General features: G+C 40.2%; 1 protein-coding gene and 1 pseudogene across 1 annotated transcript; both read right to left on the bottom strand.

Moving 5' to 3' along the window:
- Window positions 1-3,438: 3,438 nt before the first annotated feature.
- LOC124992854 (proline-rich protein 23A-like) lies at window positions 3,439-3,931 on the bottom strand (annotated as a pseudogene).
- Window positions 3,932-14,176: 10,245 nt separating this feature from the next.
- Window positions 14,177-14,983, bottom strand: LOC124992850 (proline-rich protein 23C-like). The gene has a single exon (XM_047564143.1). The coding sequence runs from the start codon at window positions 14,981-14,983 to the stop codon at window positions 14,177-14,179; it is 807 nt and encodes a 268-aa protein (XP_047420099.1).
- Between the last annotated feature and the right edge of the window lie 6,419 nt (window positions 14,984-21,402).

Here is a 21,402-nt window from a genome sequence, read left to right as displayed (position 1 = left end):
TCTCCTTTGAATGATTTGAATGTCTATTATTCCTTTGTTTTTCTTTTATTAGTTACCTCCTATACTATGTCATGCATGTTTAATGTATCATAGTCTAGGATTAATGCTACACTTACCATGTGTTTTAATCCTATCTTTGTTTTATTTTTATCCCTTCAAGACATTATTGTTTTATCCAACCACTGTTCCCTTAAATTTACCCACATATTTACTGCTCTCTTAGTTTTCCATCCCCCCTCAACCCTCTGCTTTCTAGAAGTTCCACTTTGGGATCACTTTTTGTATCATTCAGAATTTCCTTTAGTGAAGGTCTGCTGTTGTAAACTCAGTATTTGCTTTTGGTGGTATTGAACGAAGGGCCTTGTGCTTGCAAGGCAAGCACTCTACCAACTGAGCTATATCCCCAGCCCCTGCTTATTTCTTTAGTTTGCCATTATATGGTGAAAATCTGTAAAAGACGTAAGTGGCATTATAAATAGTGAAAGGACAGACAATTCAATAGTTGGTACTAGGACAGTGACTTTCCATCTGAAAAAAATTATATTCCTACCCTGAACTGTAAAAAAAGGAAAATTCTGACAGATTAAATGTCTGAATTGGAGAAAAGAAAAACAAAAATTTTAAGACTTGATCAGAGGTGTATGAAATGTCTTTATGATATATCCTGTGAAAGATTTTTTAAATTGACACAAAATGTTAACTAGAAATAAAAGATTGTGAAATTTCAGGTTATGAGAATTATAAAGTCTGTATAATTGAACAAGTTAAAAGCCAAGGCATACACTAGAAGAAATATTTACAAGACATATAACAAGGGATCAGTATCATAAAAGAAAATGCCAAATGAATAAGGAAAAGTCTAATAGGTATAATAGAAAAATGGTTAAAGCATATAAACTCACAGCAAACAGAAGATCAGTAAATGGGTTTCTGCTTAGTCATATGAAGAAAATCTGACTTCTTTATTTGACATAATTTTCATTTTCCCCATGAGCCTCCACCTCACAGGTTTGGGGGATTTGAGTGTGGGGCTGGGGAAGAGGGCTACTGTAAACTTCCCACCAAGTGAATCCAGACAGGCTTGGTTCTAATCCTCTTTCAGATAATGTGGGTGCTGGTGGTAAGTTCCCCCTGTGTGGGATTCCCTCTTCCCCTGCTGCTCCCCAGACTGTGGCGGGGTACGTGGTGGATGGAGGTTTTCCAGACCTGAGTATCATCTGCCTTCTTGTCTTTACCAGATTCTTAAATAGGAAGTAAGGCCAAAACCTCTCTTTTTTTGGCCTTCTCCTCAAATAATGTGAAGGATTTTGAGTCACAGAAGCGAGAAGTTTCGGTGTTTCGGGGTGATGAATGTTTTTTATTTTGTCTGCTTTTTCTTTTTCACATTCTACTCTTTGGTAAGACTAGTCTTTTTCTTTTTTAATTCTTGCCAAGTTAGCTCTTCTAAGTTCTCTTTGCACTGTTTTCTATTAAAACTCTACGTTCAGACCTCCAAACTTAGCTTTTACTATTTAAAGTTTGTCTAATAAATTAAGATGTAAATTTTCTGCCTGGAGAAAATTTGATTCTCGTGATATTAGACTAGTAATGGACTTAAAAAGAGCCAGCCTTGAAACTCTGGCTGAAAGGTAACTCCTTTAATCCAGGTTGCACCTGTCCTCTCCACTGAATGTGTGGTAAATGGAAACACAGTAAGATTTACAGTGAATGAAAGTGCATCGAATTATTTTAAAAGCGATCCCCTATACATATGAAAAAGCTGCAGTATCTTACCAGTAATTATGAAGGTGTAAAATTTAAAAAATGAGATACCATTAGAAAACAATTTAAAGTGATATGGTCTATGGAAGACTTCTAGAGTTCTTTAAATGTTGCAATCATTCTAGAGGACAATTTGGCAGATGGTAGTGAAACTGTAACCCAAAATACAACCAGGTGTATTTCTTAGAGAAACTCTTCCCCAGGCACATGGGCTGACAAGTTCAAGTTCATCTATAATAGTAAAAACTGCAAACATTATGAAGTTAATGCATAGATAAAAGTATGGCATATTCAAACTCAAATCTTTAGGAGACATTAGCTCTATGTAATTTGTAAGTCATGATCTAAAATATAAAGTTGAGAAAAAAAGCAAACAAAAGAATATGAAGCCAGCTATGTAAATTTAATTATTTACAAAACATCATAAACATTGCTTACTTGTATCTCTACATATGTATAATGTATATGTAGCATTTGCACTTTGGCATGATACCAACTTCATGTTATGATAGGAACATTCTGGAAATGGGAGAGAGGAATGGGATAAAAGGATATACATCATTTATAATAATTTCTTTGTAGTAAAAAGGACATTCAGGAAATGGTACTAAGAACAACTTCAATTCTGGGTAAGTGGGCTTCTAGGAATTGGGGATGAAAAAATTCTCAAAAATAAATTAGACCTAATGTCTATGCTTGAAACTGAGTGTGTGCAGTGAGTACCTTTTGCCACCCTGAGGGGAAGCCACGGTGAAGACCAAACTGCCTTGAAATTCAGGAATGCCCACTGGCCTGTGAGAGTACAGATGAGTATGGCATTGTGTAAGCTGCTTTGGAGTGAAATGATGTCACAGCTTCCTCTCTTCCTTCTTCCTATTAACTATTGCTTTAATTTTTTATGGCAAATTTAGAAACGTTTCCAAAAGGTCCAGTGTATTACATTTGTGTGACCTTTTTTTTCATTTATTTATCTAATATATATTTATCTTGGTTGACCAGATCCAAGAAAAGAAGCTAAGGAAAGCAAAAAGAAACAGGAAGAAAACCCAGTAATCAGAAGCATCTTATAAAATATACTCAAATTCAGAATTACAAAAAGAAGAAAAAAACAACAACCTGGATTGCAGAGATACAAACAGAAGTGATAAAAAATTGGGTAAAATTGAAAAAAAAAAAAAAAGCTGAGGCGAGTTTTAAGGAAGAGTCGATGAAACAGGGAGACAGGAGGAGTTGGCAGAGGCGGAAGGAGTTGGTGGCACAGGCCGGAGGAGTTGGTGGCAGAGGTGGAAGAAAGGCAGCAGGGGCCATGATTGTTTGCCAGTGGTTCCTTATTCACAAAGGTGCCTGCCTGAACCTTCTCTTCTTTTTGGTGTCTTCACCTGCTACAGATCAAGAAATTCTGCTAAAAACAAAGCAAAACAAAACAGGAAGCAAAACAAAACGAAGGAGAAAACAACCTCAAACTAAACCAAAAGGAAAAATGCAGCTATCCAGGGTCCTCGAATGTTCCATCTCACTTGCTTACAGTGGGGCGTGACAGATCCACCAGTACCCTCAACCAGGTGGCGATGAATCACAGTGTCAGTTCACTCCTGGAACAGGTTTTTGCTGCCACAGAGGTGCAGGACAGCAGATATTGAGTATCCGTGCGCACTAGGACGGAAGGAGCCCAGCGACTCACTTGGAGGGAAGGAGCCCAGCCCTGGAGCCCACTGTAGGGTCCATGTTCTCTTCCTCATAGGCCTCTTCTTGGCTGGCGATATCAGGAACAGATTCGCAGAAGAATCCCTGCTCTACGACCACGTCCTCCCAGGGGGTGCTCAGGAAAGCGCCCAGTTCCGGGCCATCAGGCGCGTCTCCCTGGCCTCCTGGGCGTTGGTCAGTGGCGCTCACTAGGCCTTCAGGGATCAGGATGAGGGTGTGTCCTTGGAGAGGCACTTGCAGCACTAGGACAACGTGGTCCAGGGGTACCTGCAGGACGCAGCCCGCGGCCAGGACCCCCACGGAGATGAGCACCGTGGCGTTAGGGATCCCCGCGGAGTCTTGCAGGCTGGGCGCCGCGTGGGGCTCGGCGGGGTCGTCCAGTCGGCAGCGCTTGGCAGGGTTCTCCGGGCTGCGGTCCCCACCAGGGCGCAGGGCAGGCGCTGGGGCTGCGTGGCCGCATGCCCATCACCACGACCGCGCTTCAGGCCACGCTCCCGGGTCCTGGCAGGGTGAGTGCGAGGCGCGGGCGGCGCGGTCCTGCCTGCGCACTCCAGGGGCAGGTTCGGATGACAGGTGAGGCTGGTCAGCAGGGTGGGCCGCAATCCTGGTTCTGGGGGAGCCACGCTCATCGCCGGGCTCCGCCTCTCGGCTGGGAATATCTGCTTTCGCTTCTGCAGACGCGGATGCGCACGGGCTAGTTGGCAACGTGGGTTGTGGAGTAACCAGCGCGGGTCTCAGTGTAGGCGCTGCCTTCAGACCTTGCTGCGCTCAGGGCGTGGCCTAGCGGGCCTGGCTCCGCGCAGGGCAGGAGCAGGGAAGGGTTTTAGAAAGGGAATGTTGCTTGGGCTGTTCATGTTGTTGGTTAGAAACAAACCAACCGACTAACAACCCAAACGCAATCTTATAAACTACTTGCTTACTTTTAGAAGTAGCCTATTTCTAATATCTCTTCTAAGATTTCCCAGAAGACTATAAAAAAGAGCTTTATCTCATCACTCATCATTCCTTTTACAAGCTGACCTATATATGGTTCTAGAAATTTCTTTCATTTATGAGAGAAATTAGAAATACCAAAATTTTCTTTGATAAAAGAGCTTTTTTAAAAAATAAAGAAAAAGAGTAGACTTTTGTTGGAAGTCAGGCACAGTAGAAAAAAAATTGTAAGACATTTTTTGTATTCAAACTTGATTATATTGAGAGTAAAAATTAGTTTATCCTCACAAATAGTTAAGGAAAGAAATTTTTTACAAAATTAAATGACTTGATTTGTGTTGGACATGGGAATCAAATACATATGTTTAGCTGGGCGTGGTGGCACATGCCTGTAATCCCCGCGGATTATCAGGAGGCTGAGTCAGGAGGACAGCGAGTTCAGAGCCAACCTCAGCAGGTAGAGAGGCCCCAAGCAACTCAGTGAGACCCTGTCTCTAAATAAAATATTAAAAAGGTCTGGGAATGTGACTCAGTGATGAAGCACCCCTGGGTTCAATCCCTAGTACCAAAAAAAAAAAAAAAAAAAAAACCCTCAAAAAAAACCCCTACATGTTTAATTTTATAGGAGACAATTTTTGATTTTTTTAATGTATATGATTAGGGCAGCTAGATGTGAAATTTCTGGATATTGTGTGGCACCTAAACAATAATAGAAAGTGCAAACTTCCCAAATGGCTGTCCCAATGCACATTTGTATGAGTACAGGGCGTTTTCTCTTTGAACCTCATCCTTGCCTGCACTTAATGAGGTTGGATTTCAAAGCATTTATCAGTCTGTTGATGTGAAATGGTATCCCATGTGTTTTCTATTTCTTTGATTACTCCTGCCATTGATCATGTTTCACCTATATATTGGCCATCGATGTAACAACTTCTGTGTAATAGCTGTATCTTTTGCCCATATTTTTGTCACTGATTTTTTGAACTTCTTTATTACTTACATGTTGAAATGATCTTTACCCATTTTGTGATTTGTTTTTATTCACATTTTTTATATTAAACAAATGCTTAATTTTAAAATGGTTTCAAATCCATCAGTTCTGTATGTTTTGTGATTTTTGTGTATTGTTTCAGAAATACTCCCTATTCCCAGATCATTCTATATCTTTCCCAATATTTACAGTTTCACCTTTCAAAATTTAAACTCTTTATCCAGATGTAACAGGCTCTTTTGTAATAGTGATCCAGTTTCATTTTTCCCCATATGCAAAACCAATTGTCCTGGTATTTTTATTCGAAAATTCATCTTTCCCCACTGAACTGCACAATTGCATGTTATATATATTTTCATTTATGTGTGGAGTTTTTTGATCTTTCTATTATGTGCATTGGTTTTTATTGTTTAGCCAGAGATAATTTCATAAGTTGACATTTTAAATATATTACACTTGTTTTTTGTTTTGATACTGGGGATTGACCTCAGAGACTCTACCATTGAGAGCTACATACATCCCCAGCCTTTTAAATTAAAATTCTTTAAAAAATTTTGAGACAGGGTCTTTTAAGATCATGTAACAATTTTTATCCTTTTTGTAAATTTTTTAAAAAATTTTTAAATTTTAATTTATTTTTATTGTGAACAAATGGGATACATGTTGTTTCTGTTTGTACATGGAGTAACAGCATACCATTTGCTATCCCACTCCTCGGCCTATACCCAAAGGACTTAAAATCAAAACTACACTAAGATTCCATCTCACCCCAATTAGAATGGTGATTATCAAGAATACAAGCAACAATAGGTGTTGGAGAGGATGTGGGGAAAAAGGTACACTCATACATTGCTCATACATTCTTAAAACAGGATACCATTTGCGTAATCATTCATTTACATAGGGTAATGATGTTTGATTCATTCTGTTGTTTTTTCTTCCCCCCCACACCTCCCACCCCTCTTTTTCCTCTATACAGTCCTTCCTTCCTCCATTCTTGCCCCTTCCCACCCACTAAATATGTCATCATCTACTTATCAGTGAGATCATTCGTCCTTTGGTTTTTTGAGATTGGCTTATCTCACTTAGCATTATATTCTCCAACCGCTTCCATTTGCCTGGAAATACCATAATTTTATTATTCTTTATAGCTGAGTAATATTCCATTGTATATATATACCACAATTTCTTTATCCATTCATCAATTGAAGGACATCTAGGTTGGTTCCGCAATCTGGCTATTGTGAATTGAGCAGCTATGAACATTGATGTGGCTGTATCTCTGTAGTATGCTGATTTTAAGTCCTTTGGGTATAGGCCGAGGAGTGGGATAGCTGGGTCAAATGGTGGGTCCATTCCAAGTTTTCTAAGGAGTCTCCACACTGCTTTCCAGAGTGGCTGCACTAATTTGCATCCCCACTAGCAATGTATGAGTGTACCTTTTTCCCCACATCCTCTCCAACACCTATTGTTGCTTGTATTCTTGATAATCACCATTCTAATTGGGGTGAGATGGAATCTTAGTGTAGTTTTGATCTGCATTTCTCTTATTACTAAAGATGTTGAACATTTTTTCATATGTTTGTTGATTGCTTGTAGATCTTCTGTGAAGTGTCTGTTCATATCCTTAGCCCATTTGTTGATTGGGTTATTTGTATTCTTGGTGTAGAGTTTTTTGAGTTCTTTATATATTCTGGAAATTAGGGCTCTATCAAAAGTATGAGTGGCAAAGATTTTCTCCCACTCTGTAGGCTCTCTCTTCACATTGCTGATAGTTTCCTTTGCTGAGAGAAAGCTATTTAGTTTGAATCTATCCCAGTTATTGATTCTTGCTTTTATTTCTTGTGCTATGGGAGTCCTGTTAAGGAAGTCTGATCCTAAACCAACAAAACAATTTTTATTCTTAATTACAATTAATAATTATATACATTTATGGGATTAAATGTGGTGTTTTGATAGATGTATGTGGAATAATTAAATCAAGCTAATTAACATACTCATCACCTCACATACTTATCATTTTTGTGGAGTGAATATTTAGGAGCTCTTTTAGTAATTTTGAAATACACAATACATAATAATTAAATAGCCAGCATGCTGTGTAGTATATCTCAAAACTTGTTTCTCCTATGAAATTGAAACTTTGTATCCCTTGACCAACACCATTCACTGTCCCCCAACCACTAACTACCCTGACATTCTCTGTTTCTATAATTTTGACTGAGAGTCCACATATTAAATTAATAATTGTTTTATGCATTTTTGTTTTTTAATTTTTGTTTATTTGTTATTTTTAGATATACATGACAGTAGAGTGTATTTTGACATATTATACATACATGGAATATAATTTTCCATTCTTGTTTTATGCACATTTTGAAAAGATGCTTTCATTAAGTGAAAAATTCGAGGAGAGAATCCCAGGTGTTTTGTATCAGTGCTTTGCAGCTGTTACTCCACCGTCTTCTGTCTTCCATTTTTTGCTGTTGAGAAATTAGTTGCCCAACTGTTTGCCTTTTTTAAAAAAAAAATACATTTTTCCTTGTTGTTGATGAAGCTTTATTTTATTTACTTATTTATATGTGGAGCTGGGAATCGAACCCAGTGCCTCAACATGCTAGGCAAGCGCTCCACCACTGAGCCACAACCCCAGCCCCTATTTGCCTTTTCATTGTAGTTATCTTCTCTTTCTGTAAATCAACCTCTCCCCCTTTCTTTTCGTGCTGCTGAGGCTTGCACCTCAGGCCTCACGTACTCTCTATATGATCCTTTCCCTTAGGATCTGGTGTTTTGTAGGCTTGCAATGATCTGTCTAAATGTGTCCTTATTTATGATCTTGAACGTCGTCGTGCTTCTTGAATGAGGATGCTGAACTATACCCAGAACTTTCTTGAGCACTGCAAGCCTCCCACCTCTGTTGCTGTAGGATCATGAAGACAGTCTCTTCATGTCTTTTGTCCTTGTTCAGGGTGTGAGTCTCTTCCTATCTCAGATGCCAGATTTAAATCTTCAAATACTCAGTACATGACATCTTCTATCTTCTTCCCTTCTCCAGCTCCTACACTTTTTCACTTGGTATTCTGGAACTCTTAGTCAGTAATTCAAAACTGCAAACTCTTCAGCTTCCCTAGTATCCCTTTATCTTTCTACAATTGAACTTGCTTGCTCTGAGTACCCTGCTTTCCCTGGAAGCTTCTGCACTGGAGAGTTTTCTTCCACAGCCCTAGTATTTCTAGGGGTTCTTCTTGTTCCTAATTGCTGTATTCTTGTTCCTCTTTGTTCTTATTGCTCCTCATCACCACTTTGCAACCAATCCTTTCTGAATTTCATATCGTCAGATTATCACAGCCCACTACTTTTTTTTTTTTTTTTGGAGGGGGTCCTGGGGATTGAACCCAGGGGCACTCCACTCAGAGCCACAGCCCCAGCCCTTTTTGGTATTTTACTTAGAGATAGGTCTCACTGAGTTGCTCAGGTCCTCGCTAAATTGCTGAGGCTGGTTTTGAACTTGCAATCCTCCTGCCTCAGCCTCCCAAGCCTCTGGGCTTGCAGGCATGCGCCACCATGTCGGGCCGTCCACTACTCTCTTAGTGCGATCCTCCACTCTCTCTCCAACGTTTGGGCTCTTGCCTCTCATTTCTTGAATGCTTTTTTTACTCTTGTCATTCTGCCACTCTATCCCACATTGATTCTGTCATTCCTGGTGATTTAAAATATGCTTGAATGATTCTTCCCAAACACTGATTTATCTCCATCTTTGATTACTATCAAACAATCCAAACTCCTGTGTCTCATTTCCTAGTCAATATCTTTGCTTAGCTATGTAATGAGCACCTCAAATGATACATATACAAAATTGAACTAATTTAAAAGTCATTTTCTCCTCTCAGGTCTTTACAGTCTCAGAAAACAATATTTCTATCTTTTTTGGTGTCTCTGTGTGTGTGTGTGTGTGTGTGTGTGTGTGTGTGTGTTCAAGTTATCCTCTGTGTTATCTTTGACACTCCCTCAACTTTCACTTCAAGAAATCTTGTTTTTTCCAATTTTCACAAAATATGTTCGAGAAAATGCCACTTCATACCATTCTTCCTACCACTGCTTTCATCTGCGGCAGAATTATTGCAGTTCACAAAGACTGTGATTTTTAACCGATTTGTTCTTAACTGTATTCCCAGGGTTTGGAAAAATCTCTGATACACAGAAGGCACTCAGTACATATTTGTTGAATGAATGAATGAATTTTCCTATCGTCGCCTCTGGAGACTCCTCATTCTTGATCCCTGTAATAATGCTGCCTCCCCATTCTCCTGCTGCCCATCCTCTTCATCTCCCAACAGAGGTATGACAGAGTGGCAACCTCTGTCTAAAGTCTCTGAGCTTCCCTTGCACATTTTACCTATTTTCCCCTTCCCCTTAGCTTTATGGATGGTTTCCGCATGATATTTGCATTTTCAGTTCTATTGTTTAACCCGTTCATTGTATTCACCACTTCCATGTTTACATATTTAATTCCTGTAAGTTTCCTTTAGTTCCCTTTTAAAGCTGCCATATCTCTCAATCAAATTACACTTATTTAATAATATTTTATAACTGATAATCTATCACTACCATTCAAGGGACTGATTCTCCCTTGTCCTGTTTTAGGTCTAATTTATTCTCTAATTTAGGTCAATTTATTGTTGTGGTATATTTCCTTAAGTATTCTTTGATTTCGGATTTAGAGCTTAGAATCACTGGAATGTTATCTCCAATAAGAATCTTAGGCATGGATATGAGGTATGTGCTCCTAAGAGAAGCTCCGTTTTGCTTTTGCTGGGTCTATCCTCTACCAGGGAATACCTAAGCTCTCAGTTCCCTTCCCCAAAGCAGATTATTTTTATTCTACCTGGAACCAAGCCTGAGACACATATATTTTATTCCCATCTCCTTTTGCATTTATCTTTTCTTTTTCTTTTGAGGGGGACGTTACTGGTTTTGAAAGCCTGGGATTTTCTTTTCAGGGTTGTGTAAGTGCTGAATTTTACTCTGTCTCCCATAAATAGGCCATCACAACCAAAGCCTTAGGTCGTCACAGATGAATGGCAATCATTAAGAATACAAAAAAATAAATGCTGGCAAGGATGTGGGGGAAATGATACACTCATACATTGTTGGTGGGACTATACATTAGTACAACCACTTAGAAAGTGGTGTGGAGATTGCTCAAAACAACAGGAATCATCATATGGCCCAACTCTCCTACCCAGCTTACTGTAGTGATACAGACACATCAGTGTTCATAGCAGTGCAACTCACAATAGCCAAGTTATGGAACCAGCCCAGGTGCCCATCACAGATGAGTGGATAAAGAAAATATGGTTGTTTTTATGTGTGTGTGTGTGTGTGTGTGTGTGTGTGTATTCAGAATGAAATTATGTCACTTGCTGGTAAATGGATGGAACTGGAGAACATCATGTGAGTGAAATAAGCCAGACTCAGAAAGTCAAAGGTCAAAGGTTTTCTCTAATATGCAGAAACTAGAGCAAAATAAAGGGAAAAAGGAATGATCACATTTTAGCATTTTAAAAATGTTTATGTGCCTTTGGTGTCCTACAGTCTTACTGCAATGTGTCTAGAAGTAGCTCTCTTTCCCTTTGGCTTGATGGAATTTACTTAATTATCACTATTGCAAATTATCCCTTCCCTGAAATCCCGCAGAATCTTAGGCTCTGCAATTTCAGTGTATCTCACATCCCCAGGTTGAAAATCCAATCACATACATAATGCTACTTATTCAATCTATCTTTTGCTTATGCTTCTGCAGGAAGTTTTTATTTCAATGACATTCACAATTTTAACCTCCTTATTTTAAAACTCCCCCCATTGGGTATCAGAAAATTCTAGGTATGTTCATGGTTTTGAAATTTTAAAACTTTTCAATTAATTCAATTTCCTTTTTTTTTTTTTTGTACTAGGGATTGAACCCAGGGACACTTAATACTGAGCCACATCTACAGTCCCTTTTTATATTGTATTTAGACACAGGGTCTCGCTGAGTTGCTTAGGGCCTTGCTAAATTGTGGAGGCTGGCTTTGAACTCATGGTCCTCTGCCTCAGAGTCACTGGGATTACAGGCATGCAACACCATTCCTGGCTAATTCAATTTCCTTGCAAGTAAAATCTCCCATTGTTTTTAATCACATTTGATTGCCTCATAAACTTAGTAGACGTCGTTGGTGGGTATCGAGTGGGAATTCATCTTCTGCATCCTATATTTATAATTCTTACAGTTTCCACTTCCTAGTCCATCAAGGGCAGGTCTAAGAAATCCTTAAAAAAAACACTCTTGAAAGGCTTAAGGAAAATTAGTGTTTTTAAAGGGATAGCACATATAAAATGTAAGAGACCCTTCAAAGCCAAAAATGGTGGTAAATCATGAATCCAAAGGGGAGAGTAGATGTTGAAGCAAGAATTTTCCTTAAGACTCTATGGTAGTGGGTGTAGTGGCGCACACCTGTAATCCCATCAGCTGGGGAGGCTGAGGCAGGAGGATCTTGAGATCAAAGCCAGCCTCAGCAACAGTGAGGCACTAAGCAACTCAGTGAGAACCTGCCTCTAAATAAAATACAAAATAGAGCTGGGGATGTGACTCAGTGGCCAAGTGCCCCTGAGTTCATTCCAGGTACCAAGAAAAAGAAAGAAAGAAAGAAAAGAAAGAAAGAAAGAAAAGAAAGAAAGAAAGAAAGAAAAGAAAGAAAGAAACCCAAAAAACCAGCAATGTAGTTTTGATGTGCATTTCCCTGATTGCTGGAATCATTTATATGGAAACATTTTTTTCATATATTTGTTGGTCATTTGTATTTCTTCCTTTGAGAAATGTAGTTAGTTCTTTTGCCCATTTATTGATTGGGTTATTTTGTGGGTTTTGTGATTGAAGTTTTTTGAGTTCTTAATATATTCTAAATATTAATTCCCTGTCAGAGGAGTAGCTGGCAAAGATTTTCTCTCATTCTGTAAACTTTATCTTCATACTCTTAATTTTTTGAGTGGGGAACATCAGTGGAAAGGAGGAAGGGAATTGAGGGGGAGCGAGGAGGGATAGGAAAAGGGAGGAACTGTGGAATGAAATTGATCAAATTATGCTATCTACAGATATGAATATGTCACAGTGCATTTTATCATTATGTATTACCTATAAAGAACTGATTAAAAACTTGGTAAATAAATAGAAGGAAGACCAGTAGAGCAGAGGAAGAGGAAGAGGGGAAGAGAAAGTGGAAGTACTTGGGATTAAAATCAAAATTAAAATTATATTCCATACATGTATGAATGTCAAAATCAACCCCACTATTATGTATAACTATAATTTAAAAATGAAGGAACTTAAAAATTAAATAAGAAAATTTAAAAATATACTAAAATGAGTGGAAAAATCATATACAAAAGGAATAACAACTTGATTGGCAGGCTTTTTATCTCGCAATAACAAAATAGGCAATACAATAGGGTGAATATTGTTCAAGCAGTTAAGTATCATTTTCTGTTTCACAATGAATATGTAATAAAGGCATTTTCAGGCATACAATACTAAGAGTTTATCATGCAAAACAAGGTTCAGACTTATAGAACCAAGGTAGTTTACCACACATAGGACATAGTGGAAATAACTATTAAAGGATATTCTTTAGCAAGAAGAAAATTGAAGCTAGACCAAATGAGTAGGAAAATAAAAATGTAGGAAAGAATTGGTAATGTGGGGCTGGGGTTGTAGCTCAGTGGTAGAGTCCTTGCCTACCACATGTGAGGCACTGGGTTCTATCCTCAGCATGATAAAAAAAAAATGAATAAATAAAATAAAGGTGTTGTGTCCATCTACAACTAAAAAAAATTAAAAAATAAAAGAATTGGTAGGATGAAGTGGTAAATCTGAATAGTTGCTTATGTTCTGAAATGATCTTTCAAAGAAGACTTCAGTTTTGTAATATTTTATTTACTTTATAAAAATGAAGCAAACATGGTAATAAATTAACATTTCAAATGTTACAAGTTTGGTTTACATAAGAAAAAAAATCAGAGTGCAATTTAAATGGTAGAAAACAATGTGGAATAGCAGTAAAGCAAACATTTCCGTCTGTCTATTGGGTGAAGTCATCAGATGAACAGTCAAAAAATAAATACATATCCCAATGCATGTTGACATCATCTAATAATATTCAACATAAATCTCATTTACGTTGAGAGGAAGATCGGAAGAGAATTTCTTCAACAGATTAAGAGATTGCTAGGAACAAACACCATACAATCAGGTATAGCAACCTCATACTATTTGGCAGTTCACTGCGATAGCAGCCGGAAACACCAAGAACGGGACACATTATGGCTGAAAGTCTTCATAAATTCATGGGAAAACACAGAAGGAAACTCACAGCCTAAGAAATCCAGTGATTTCTTGGTTTGCGGGGGGGAAATGGGAGTGGTGATATGGGGTTAAGTAAACAGTGCTTTCTGAGAGGAAACAGTTGATACAAAACGCAGGGGAATGGGTGTGGGGAATCTGGAGAATGATCCTGTGAAGAAGCCCCCCAAATTTTTTGGTATCCGTGGACAGATTTTCCATTTCAAAGATGAGATGTGGAATCTGCCTTCTCTTCCTGTCTTTATTTCCTTACAATCAGGCACAGAAAAAACGATTGTCAGCACACAACTACTGCCTGTTGGATATTCAATGTGAGGGATCTGGAGATCCCATAAGGCCGCCCGGAAAGTGGCCAGGAGTTGGGGCCGGTGGCGGGGTGGAGAGAAGTTCCTTTATTCTTGGAACAGGCGTCTGCAGGCTTTGCTCCGAGGGCCTGGAGAGCGCTCTGGAGGCGCCTGGGGACTTGAACTCGGACTTGGAGAGGGAGGTAGTGGTTGGAGCGGCGAGCTGGGGAAGGGCCTCAGAAGGTGGAAATCCAGGTCGAAGACAGGATCAGAAGAGCGTCTCACTGGACTGGGGGTGGGCGCCAGAGGGCAGAGATTTGGGATGGGGCCCTGCGGGCAGGGGCTGGACACTCCGTCAGTGCAGAGCAGGAGCCCCGCCCCTGGGCCAGCTGCAGGGCCCATCCAGGCCTCCAGGAACTCACGATCGGCGTCTTCCTCATAGGCCTCTTCTTGGATGGCGATCTCTGGGATAAATTCGTAGAAGAATCCCTGCTCGACGACCACGTCCTCCCCGGGGGTGCTCAGGAAAGCGCCCAGTTCTGGGCCATCAGGCGCGTCTCCCTGGCCTCCTGGGCGTTGGTCAGTGGCTCCCACGAGGCCCTCGGGGATCAGGATGAGGGTGTGTCCTTGGAGAGACACTTGCAGGACCGAGGTTGGCGCGGGCTCCAGCACCAGATCGACGTCGTCCAGGGGAACCTGCAGGGCGCAGCCCGCGGCCAGGACCACCACGGAGGTGAGCGCGGTGGCGTCGGCGGCGGCGCCCGCCGCGTCTTGCAGGCTGGGTGCCGCCTGGGGCTCGGCGGCGTCGGCGGGGTCGTCCAGTCGGCGGCGCTTGGCGGGGCCGGGTCCTCCGGGCTGCGGTCCCCACCAGGGCGCAGGGCAGGCGCTGGGGCTGCGTGGCCGCATGCCCATCATGTCGACGGCGCTGTGGTCGGAGCTGCGGGGTTCCGGCAGGGTGAGTGCGGGGCGCGGGCGGCGCGGTGCTGTGCGCGGTGACGGACAGGTCCAGGCGGTAGGCGAGGTGGGCTGAGCGGGTGGACGGGCCGCAGTCCTGGCTTCTGGAGACCCGCGCCTGCTGCTGGGCTCGGCCTCGCACCTTGGAACCTTGGGCCTTTCTGCAGACCCGGATGCGCCCTGGACGGCCAATTATATTGCAAGCGACGCAGCGGAACCCCGGTGTCAGTGTCACGCTAAGCTCCGCCCCTACGGAGCTCCGCCCTAGGTGGGAGTGTCTGCTGACCAATAGCCGCGGCTGTGGTTGGCGGGTCTCTGTGGGGAACTACCTCTGTGAACCTATAGGGGGCAGAATCAATAGTGTTTCTTGGGGGGGGGGATGAAGATAGGGATAGAATTTCAAGATGGCTAACGTTTGAATTCACGTTTTCCGGGGTTCTAAAAATATCGCTCAACAAGATCCCTCCACCCAATAATGACCAAATGCTACTTAAAATCCCCCCATTTTTTTCTTTCCAGTGCTGGGGAATTGAACTCATGGCCTTGCACATGCTAGGCAAGTGTTCTACCGCTGAACTACATTCCCATCCTGAAATTCTTTTTAATATTTGGCAAATCATTTTATCTTTAGAATAAATGAAAAATGCAGTTTTTTTTTTTTCTCTCAGGAAAAGTGCTTTTGAAATTCCAAAATGGAAAAATTTTTGGCTATTTCTTCCTAAAGGTTAAGGCCTGTGATAAAATTGTTAATTGCATTATTAAAATTAAAGCAATACAATTTTTTTAAATTGAGCATTTATATGTCCACTATTTTACTGTTCTAAAAATGATCTTTCTGGGTGTGGCGGCGCACGCCTGTAATGCCTGCGTCTTGGATGGTTGAGGCAGGAGAATCCCAAGTTCAAAGCCAGCCTTAGCAAATCAGTGAGTCCTAAGTAATTTAGCAAGACTCTGTCTCAAAAAATATAAAGGGCTAGGGGTATGGCTCAGTGGTTAAACGCCCCTGTGTTCAATCCCTGGTACCCCCCATCCCCGCCCCACCAAAAATGATCTTCTTTTCTTCACAACAGCTGAGGCTTTGAGTGGTAAAGCAAAAATACCCAAAATTAAACACCTTATTTGTGTTGGTGGTGGAAATCAATGCAAACGTGGCTTTAAATCAAAGATACTTAATTTATGTATATATCGTACACACCTAACAGTCGCTGATTTGGTATTGTGTGTGCCTTTCAAATTAACATGAGTACCTACCCTGTTTTTTTTTTTTTTTTTTTTTTTTTTTTTTTTTTTCCCAAATTGTTCTTTTTTTTTTTCTGGTTTACATTCCTGGGAACCCAATATGTTTCAATTTCAGTACATCCTTGCAAACATATCTCTCTCATATGCCTGCCTGCCTGCCCTCCTTTCTCCCTTCGGAGTGCATATCAATCATACAAAATGACGGCTTTCATTGTGGCTTATTTGTACATGCACAAAACCATAATTTGATCAGTTTCACTTCCCGATACCTCCCCTACTCCCCCGATCCCTTTCCTCTACTCTATGGTCTCCTTTCTAATTTCATGGAGTCCTTTGTTTTCCTCCTAGCTCCCACACATGAGAGAAAACACATGGCGCTTTTCTCTCTGATTTTGACCTATTCACTCAAAAAATTATCCATCCATTTTTCTGCAAATGACACAATTTGTTCTTCCTTATGTCTAAATAAAACTGCATTTTGTGTGTGTGTGTAACATTTTCTTTATCTATTCATCTTTTGACACCTAGGTTGATTCCATAACCTGGGTACTGTGAATGGTGCTACAGTAAACATAGTAAGTGTGCTGTCTTTATTTATTTATTTTTTTTGGATAAATACCAAGGAGTGGTATAGCTGCATCATATGGCAGATTTATTTTTAGCCTTTGAGGAACTCCCATACTGATTTCCATAGTGACTGCACTAATTTATATTCCCACCCACAGTGTCTAAGAGTTTCTTACCCCTCAGCCTATCCTCCCTAGCATTTATTATTTGTTTTGTTGTTGGCTGCCCTTCTAACTGAAGTGAGATGGAATCTCAGTATAGTTTTTTAGCTTATATATTTTAGTTGTAAAATGGACACAATACCTTTATTTTATTTATTTATTTATTTTTATGTGGTGCAGGGGCTGGAACCCAGCGCCTCTTATGTGCTAGGCAAGTGCTCCACCACTGAACTAGAGCCCCCGCCCCTCAGTATAGTTTTGATATGCATTTCCCTGGTGGCTAAAAGTGTTGAGCATTTTTTCTTATCATTGTTGACCATTTGTACTTCTTTTGGATAAGTGTCTGTACAATTCATTTGCCCATTTATCAACTGGGTTACTTGTGTTGCAAACATTTCTTATTGCTGGATTCTTAAATCTTTTCCAACCTGGTATAGTAAAGTGCTCTCCTGTGTTTTCATTTTGTATTTCTGATTACCAAAGAGGCAAAACAGTTTTTTTTTCATATGATTATTGGCAGTTCTTATTTATATCTTCTTTAAAATGTTCCTCTCTTCTATTTTCTTTTTTTACTTTTAAAAAACTGGGTCTCAGAGTTCTACATACTAGTTACTTATTGGATGTCTAATCAAGTGTCTACCGCTCGCCTATAGTCTTTGATGACTTTATTTCCTGATTCCCTATTTCTCACCAGTTCTACGTCTGGTATACTTTGTGGTTATATTAATATTCTCATAGACTTTTCCCCAAAGGGTGACTCTTAGTTCTCTTTCCTTCCGTTTGGTCCTCCCTCCTATGAGACTCTTACACTTGACCTTGCATTACCTGAGTTGTAACCCTTCTAAAATCACAATTTCAAACGTTTTATTTTCAGAGTGTCACTTCCTAATCTACTTCAGTCTTTTAAATATCCAAACTCTATCAGTCTCAATCCTCCTGGAAAAACCCATTTCTCCTATCATATTTTCACTGAAACGGACAGCATCATGTCTTCACTTCCCTCCTTTTCTAGAATTCAAATTCCATGGGCAACATTGTAGTCATTGCCATGTTTATATCTCATATTCCTTTCCTTTGTCCTGCTGAGCTAGTTTAATCTATCTGCCTAGGCCGTGTCTGCACTTATGCAGTTGAATGCGTCTGGAATAAAAACACTCCACTCCATTGAATGGTGTCTATTTAAATATGATTGCCAACCTTAGGCAGATTCCTAATGCTGGCTGGTGATTTAACTGGATTGCTCCAGTCACCTAACTTTCCTAGGTGAATGTTGCCTACTTTCTCTTCTTTTCTCCAGCCCCCTCTACTTCATCTCTTATGTTCACTCCTAGATGTCACCTTTCTTCCTTTTCACTGAGACAATAGAAGCAATCAGGAGATTTCCCCAAATTCCCATAATCACATTTACCTACCAAGCGGCATGGAGAGTATATATTCTGCCTTCTCTGCCTTCCCATGACAAATTGTCTATGTTTCTAGCAAAGGCCATTCCCTCCACCTGTGCAAATGATCTCATTCCATCTTGCCTCCTTGGGAACATCTCTCCAGCAATTTTTCTATCTCTGTCCTTCATTATCAAATTTTAACTTCCTCATAAAATGTTGGCTAATGAATCAATATCTTCAATGTGGAATTGAGAGGTAACCTTTTCCATCTTAAAACAAACTCCTAGGCTGGGGATATAGCTCAGTTGGTAGAGTGCTTGCCTTGCATGCACGAGGCCCTGGGTTCAATCCCCAGCATCACAAGAAAACAAACAACTCTCTTAACTTAAATTCCCCCAGTTTCTGTATCAGCCTTTCTCCTTGATATATCAAAACTCTTAGTCAACTGTGCTTGCGTTCCCTAACTTCCCTCAGTCCTAGGCTTTCTTGACCCCACTCTAATCCCATGTTTGTTCATGCCAGTCATCTGTAAGAATTCTTATCAAGGTCACCATGACTATAACATTATTAAATTTGATCCTTAATTTTCATTTCTATTTTGAGTTATGAGCAATAGTCGACACATTCAGTCAGTGCCTACTTTGAACATCCCTCCCTTGCCATCCAAGATCTTGTGGCTGCCTTCTTATATCCTTGGCTATCTTCTCCTCCTGTGAAGGTTGGAATATCCCAGGACCCAGTTCTTAGTCTTCTTTTTCCTATCAGTCTTTACTCTTTACTTGAAGTGCATCAGGGTGTTGATGACTCTGAAATACATGTCTCCCTCCTGTACCTCTCCCGGAAACATCTAGTGGCATTGTCAACATTTCCTCCTAGATATTTATTAAGTTGAATCATGCAGTTTTCATTTTTGTAGGTCACAGTGATTGCATATCGCTCATTTTTTAGAAATTTCAACCTATTGATGGGCAGTTCAAATTTCAGTTTCATACCTAAACTCTTCATTTTTCCCCCAAACTGATTCTCTCAAACTGTTTCCATCATAGTGACTGACAATCCCATCCTTCCTTCTTTCAAACCCAAACCTTGAATTATCCTTGAGTGTCTTCCTTTCATATTCCATACGCATTCCATCAGGATGCCCTAAATCATACTTCTTCTTTTGTAATATATTGTTTATTTGTTCTAGGTAGTTATACATGACAGAATGCATTTTGACATATCACACATAAATGGAATGTCATTTCTCATTTGTGTGGTTGTACATAATGTAGAGTTACACAGGTTGTGTAATCATAAATGCACATAGGGTAATAATGTCCAATTCATTCCACTATCACTCCTACCGCCATGTCTTCTCCCCTCCCTTCACTCCCCTCTGTCTAGTAAAAAATACCTTTATTCTTCCCTACCCCTTATTGTGAATTAGCATTCACATATTAGAGAAAACATTTGGGCTTTGGTTCTCTGGGATTGGCTTATTTTGGTTAGCATAATATTCTCCAATTCCATCCATTTACTGGCAAATGCCTTAATTTCATTCTTCTTTAAGGCTGAGTAATATTCCATTGTGTATATATACCAGAGTTTCTTTATCCGTTCACCTGTTGAAGGGCATCTAGGTTGGTTCCACAATCTAGCTATTGAGAATTGAGCTGCTATAAACATTGATGTGGCTGCATCACCATAGTATGCTGATTTTAAGTCGTTTGGGTATAGGCCCAGGAGTGGGACAACTGGGTCAAATGGTGGTTCCATTCCAAGTTTTCTGAGGAATCTCCATACTGCTTTCCAAAGTGATTGCACCAATCTGCAGTCCCACCACAATGTATGAGTGAACCTTTTCCCCCACATCCTCACCAACAGTTATTGTTGCTTGATCCTACTACTTTTTACCATCCCTCCTGCCACCACCCTGCTATCACTTTGTCCCTTGAGTGAATTACTACAGAAGTCCCGTAAGTGGTCTTACATCTTTCTCTTGTCTATTTTCAGGCTAGTCTTCACATAATAGCTAGAGAGGTCCTGTTAAATGACAAATAGATCATGCCACTCTGCTCCAAAACCATGAGGGGAAGAGCTAATGTGTTTCTCTGGGCCTACAGGGTTCTGTGTGGACCCTCATTCTCTGTCAAAGCATACCGTCTATCCCTCTCCCTCTTTTTCCTTCTGTTAAAGCTCCGTGGCCTTTATGATTTTTCTAAAAAACTGACAGGTGTTCTCACAGATTTTGCAACTGCTCTTCCGCCTGGAACACGCCTCACCGCTGTATCTGAATGTTTTCTCATTTCTTTCAGATTGTGATACAAAGAGCTCTCTAGTGCTTTCCCTGAGCACACGATCTACAAAAGTAATCCCTGACCCCTCTCCGTTCTTTCTCTGCCTTAATTTAATCTTTAGCACTTACTAATACAGAAAGACCCCAATTTATGGTGGTTCAGTTTACAATTTTTGACTTTATTATGGTGTGAAATCAATACACATTCAGGAGAAATTATTTGTGTTTTGAATTTTGATCTCTTCTTGGTCTAGCGGTGTATGGTGTGATATTCTTTCATGATCCTGGGAAGTGGCAAAGAACTGCAGCCCCAGGAAGCCATATGATGCAAGGGTCCCCAGTCAACACTCCAAGTTGTACTGTGTTTCTGGTGTTTTTTGGATACTGTATATTGTGTTTTCCCATCCCATCATTTCTACGAACTGCCCCTCTATGTGCATATGTGAGATATTCCACACTTCAGTATAAAATGTGCATTGTGGGAGATGATTTTGCCCAACTATAGGCTAATGTAAGCATTATGAGTGTGTTTAAGGCAGTCTGGGCTACACACTTTTTGATCAATGGGTTAGGTAAATAAAATGCATTTTTGACTTTGATATTTTCAACTAAGTGGGTTTTTATTATGAGGACAAAACTTTGCTGTAAATGGAGGTGCATCTGTTGTTTAATATGCTGTGTGTTTTATTTATCTTGTTTACTATCTGTTTTCTCTTTACTAGAGTATAAGCTCATGCTGCTAATGATTTT

The sequence above is a fragment of the Sciurus carolinensis genome, chromosome 9 (genome assembly GCF_902686445.1).
Source record: "Sciurus carolinensis chromosome 9, mSciCar1.2, whole genome shotgun sequence".
Taxonomy (NCBI): Eukaryota; Metazoa; Chordata; class Mammalia; order Rodentia; family Sciuridae; genus Sciurus; species Sciurus carolinensis.
Note: the sequence above shows the minus strand (reverse complement) of the source record. Positions and strands in the feature narration are given on the sequence as shown.

Bases quoted from the DNA above. Each gene is read 5' to 3' on its own strand.
- LOC124992850 (XM_047564143.1), bottom strand. From the start codon at position 14,983: ATGATGGGCATGCGGCCACGCAGCCCCAGCGCCTGCCCTGCGCCCTGG.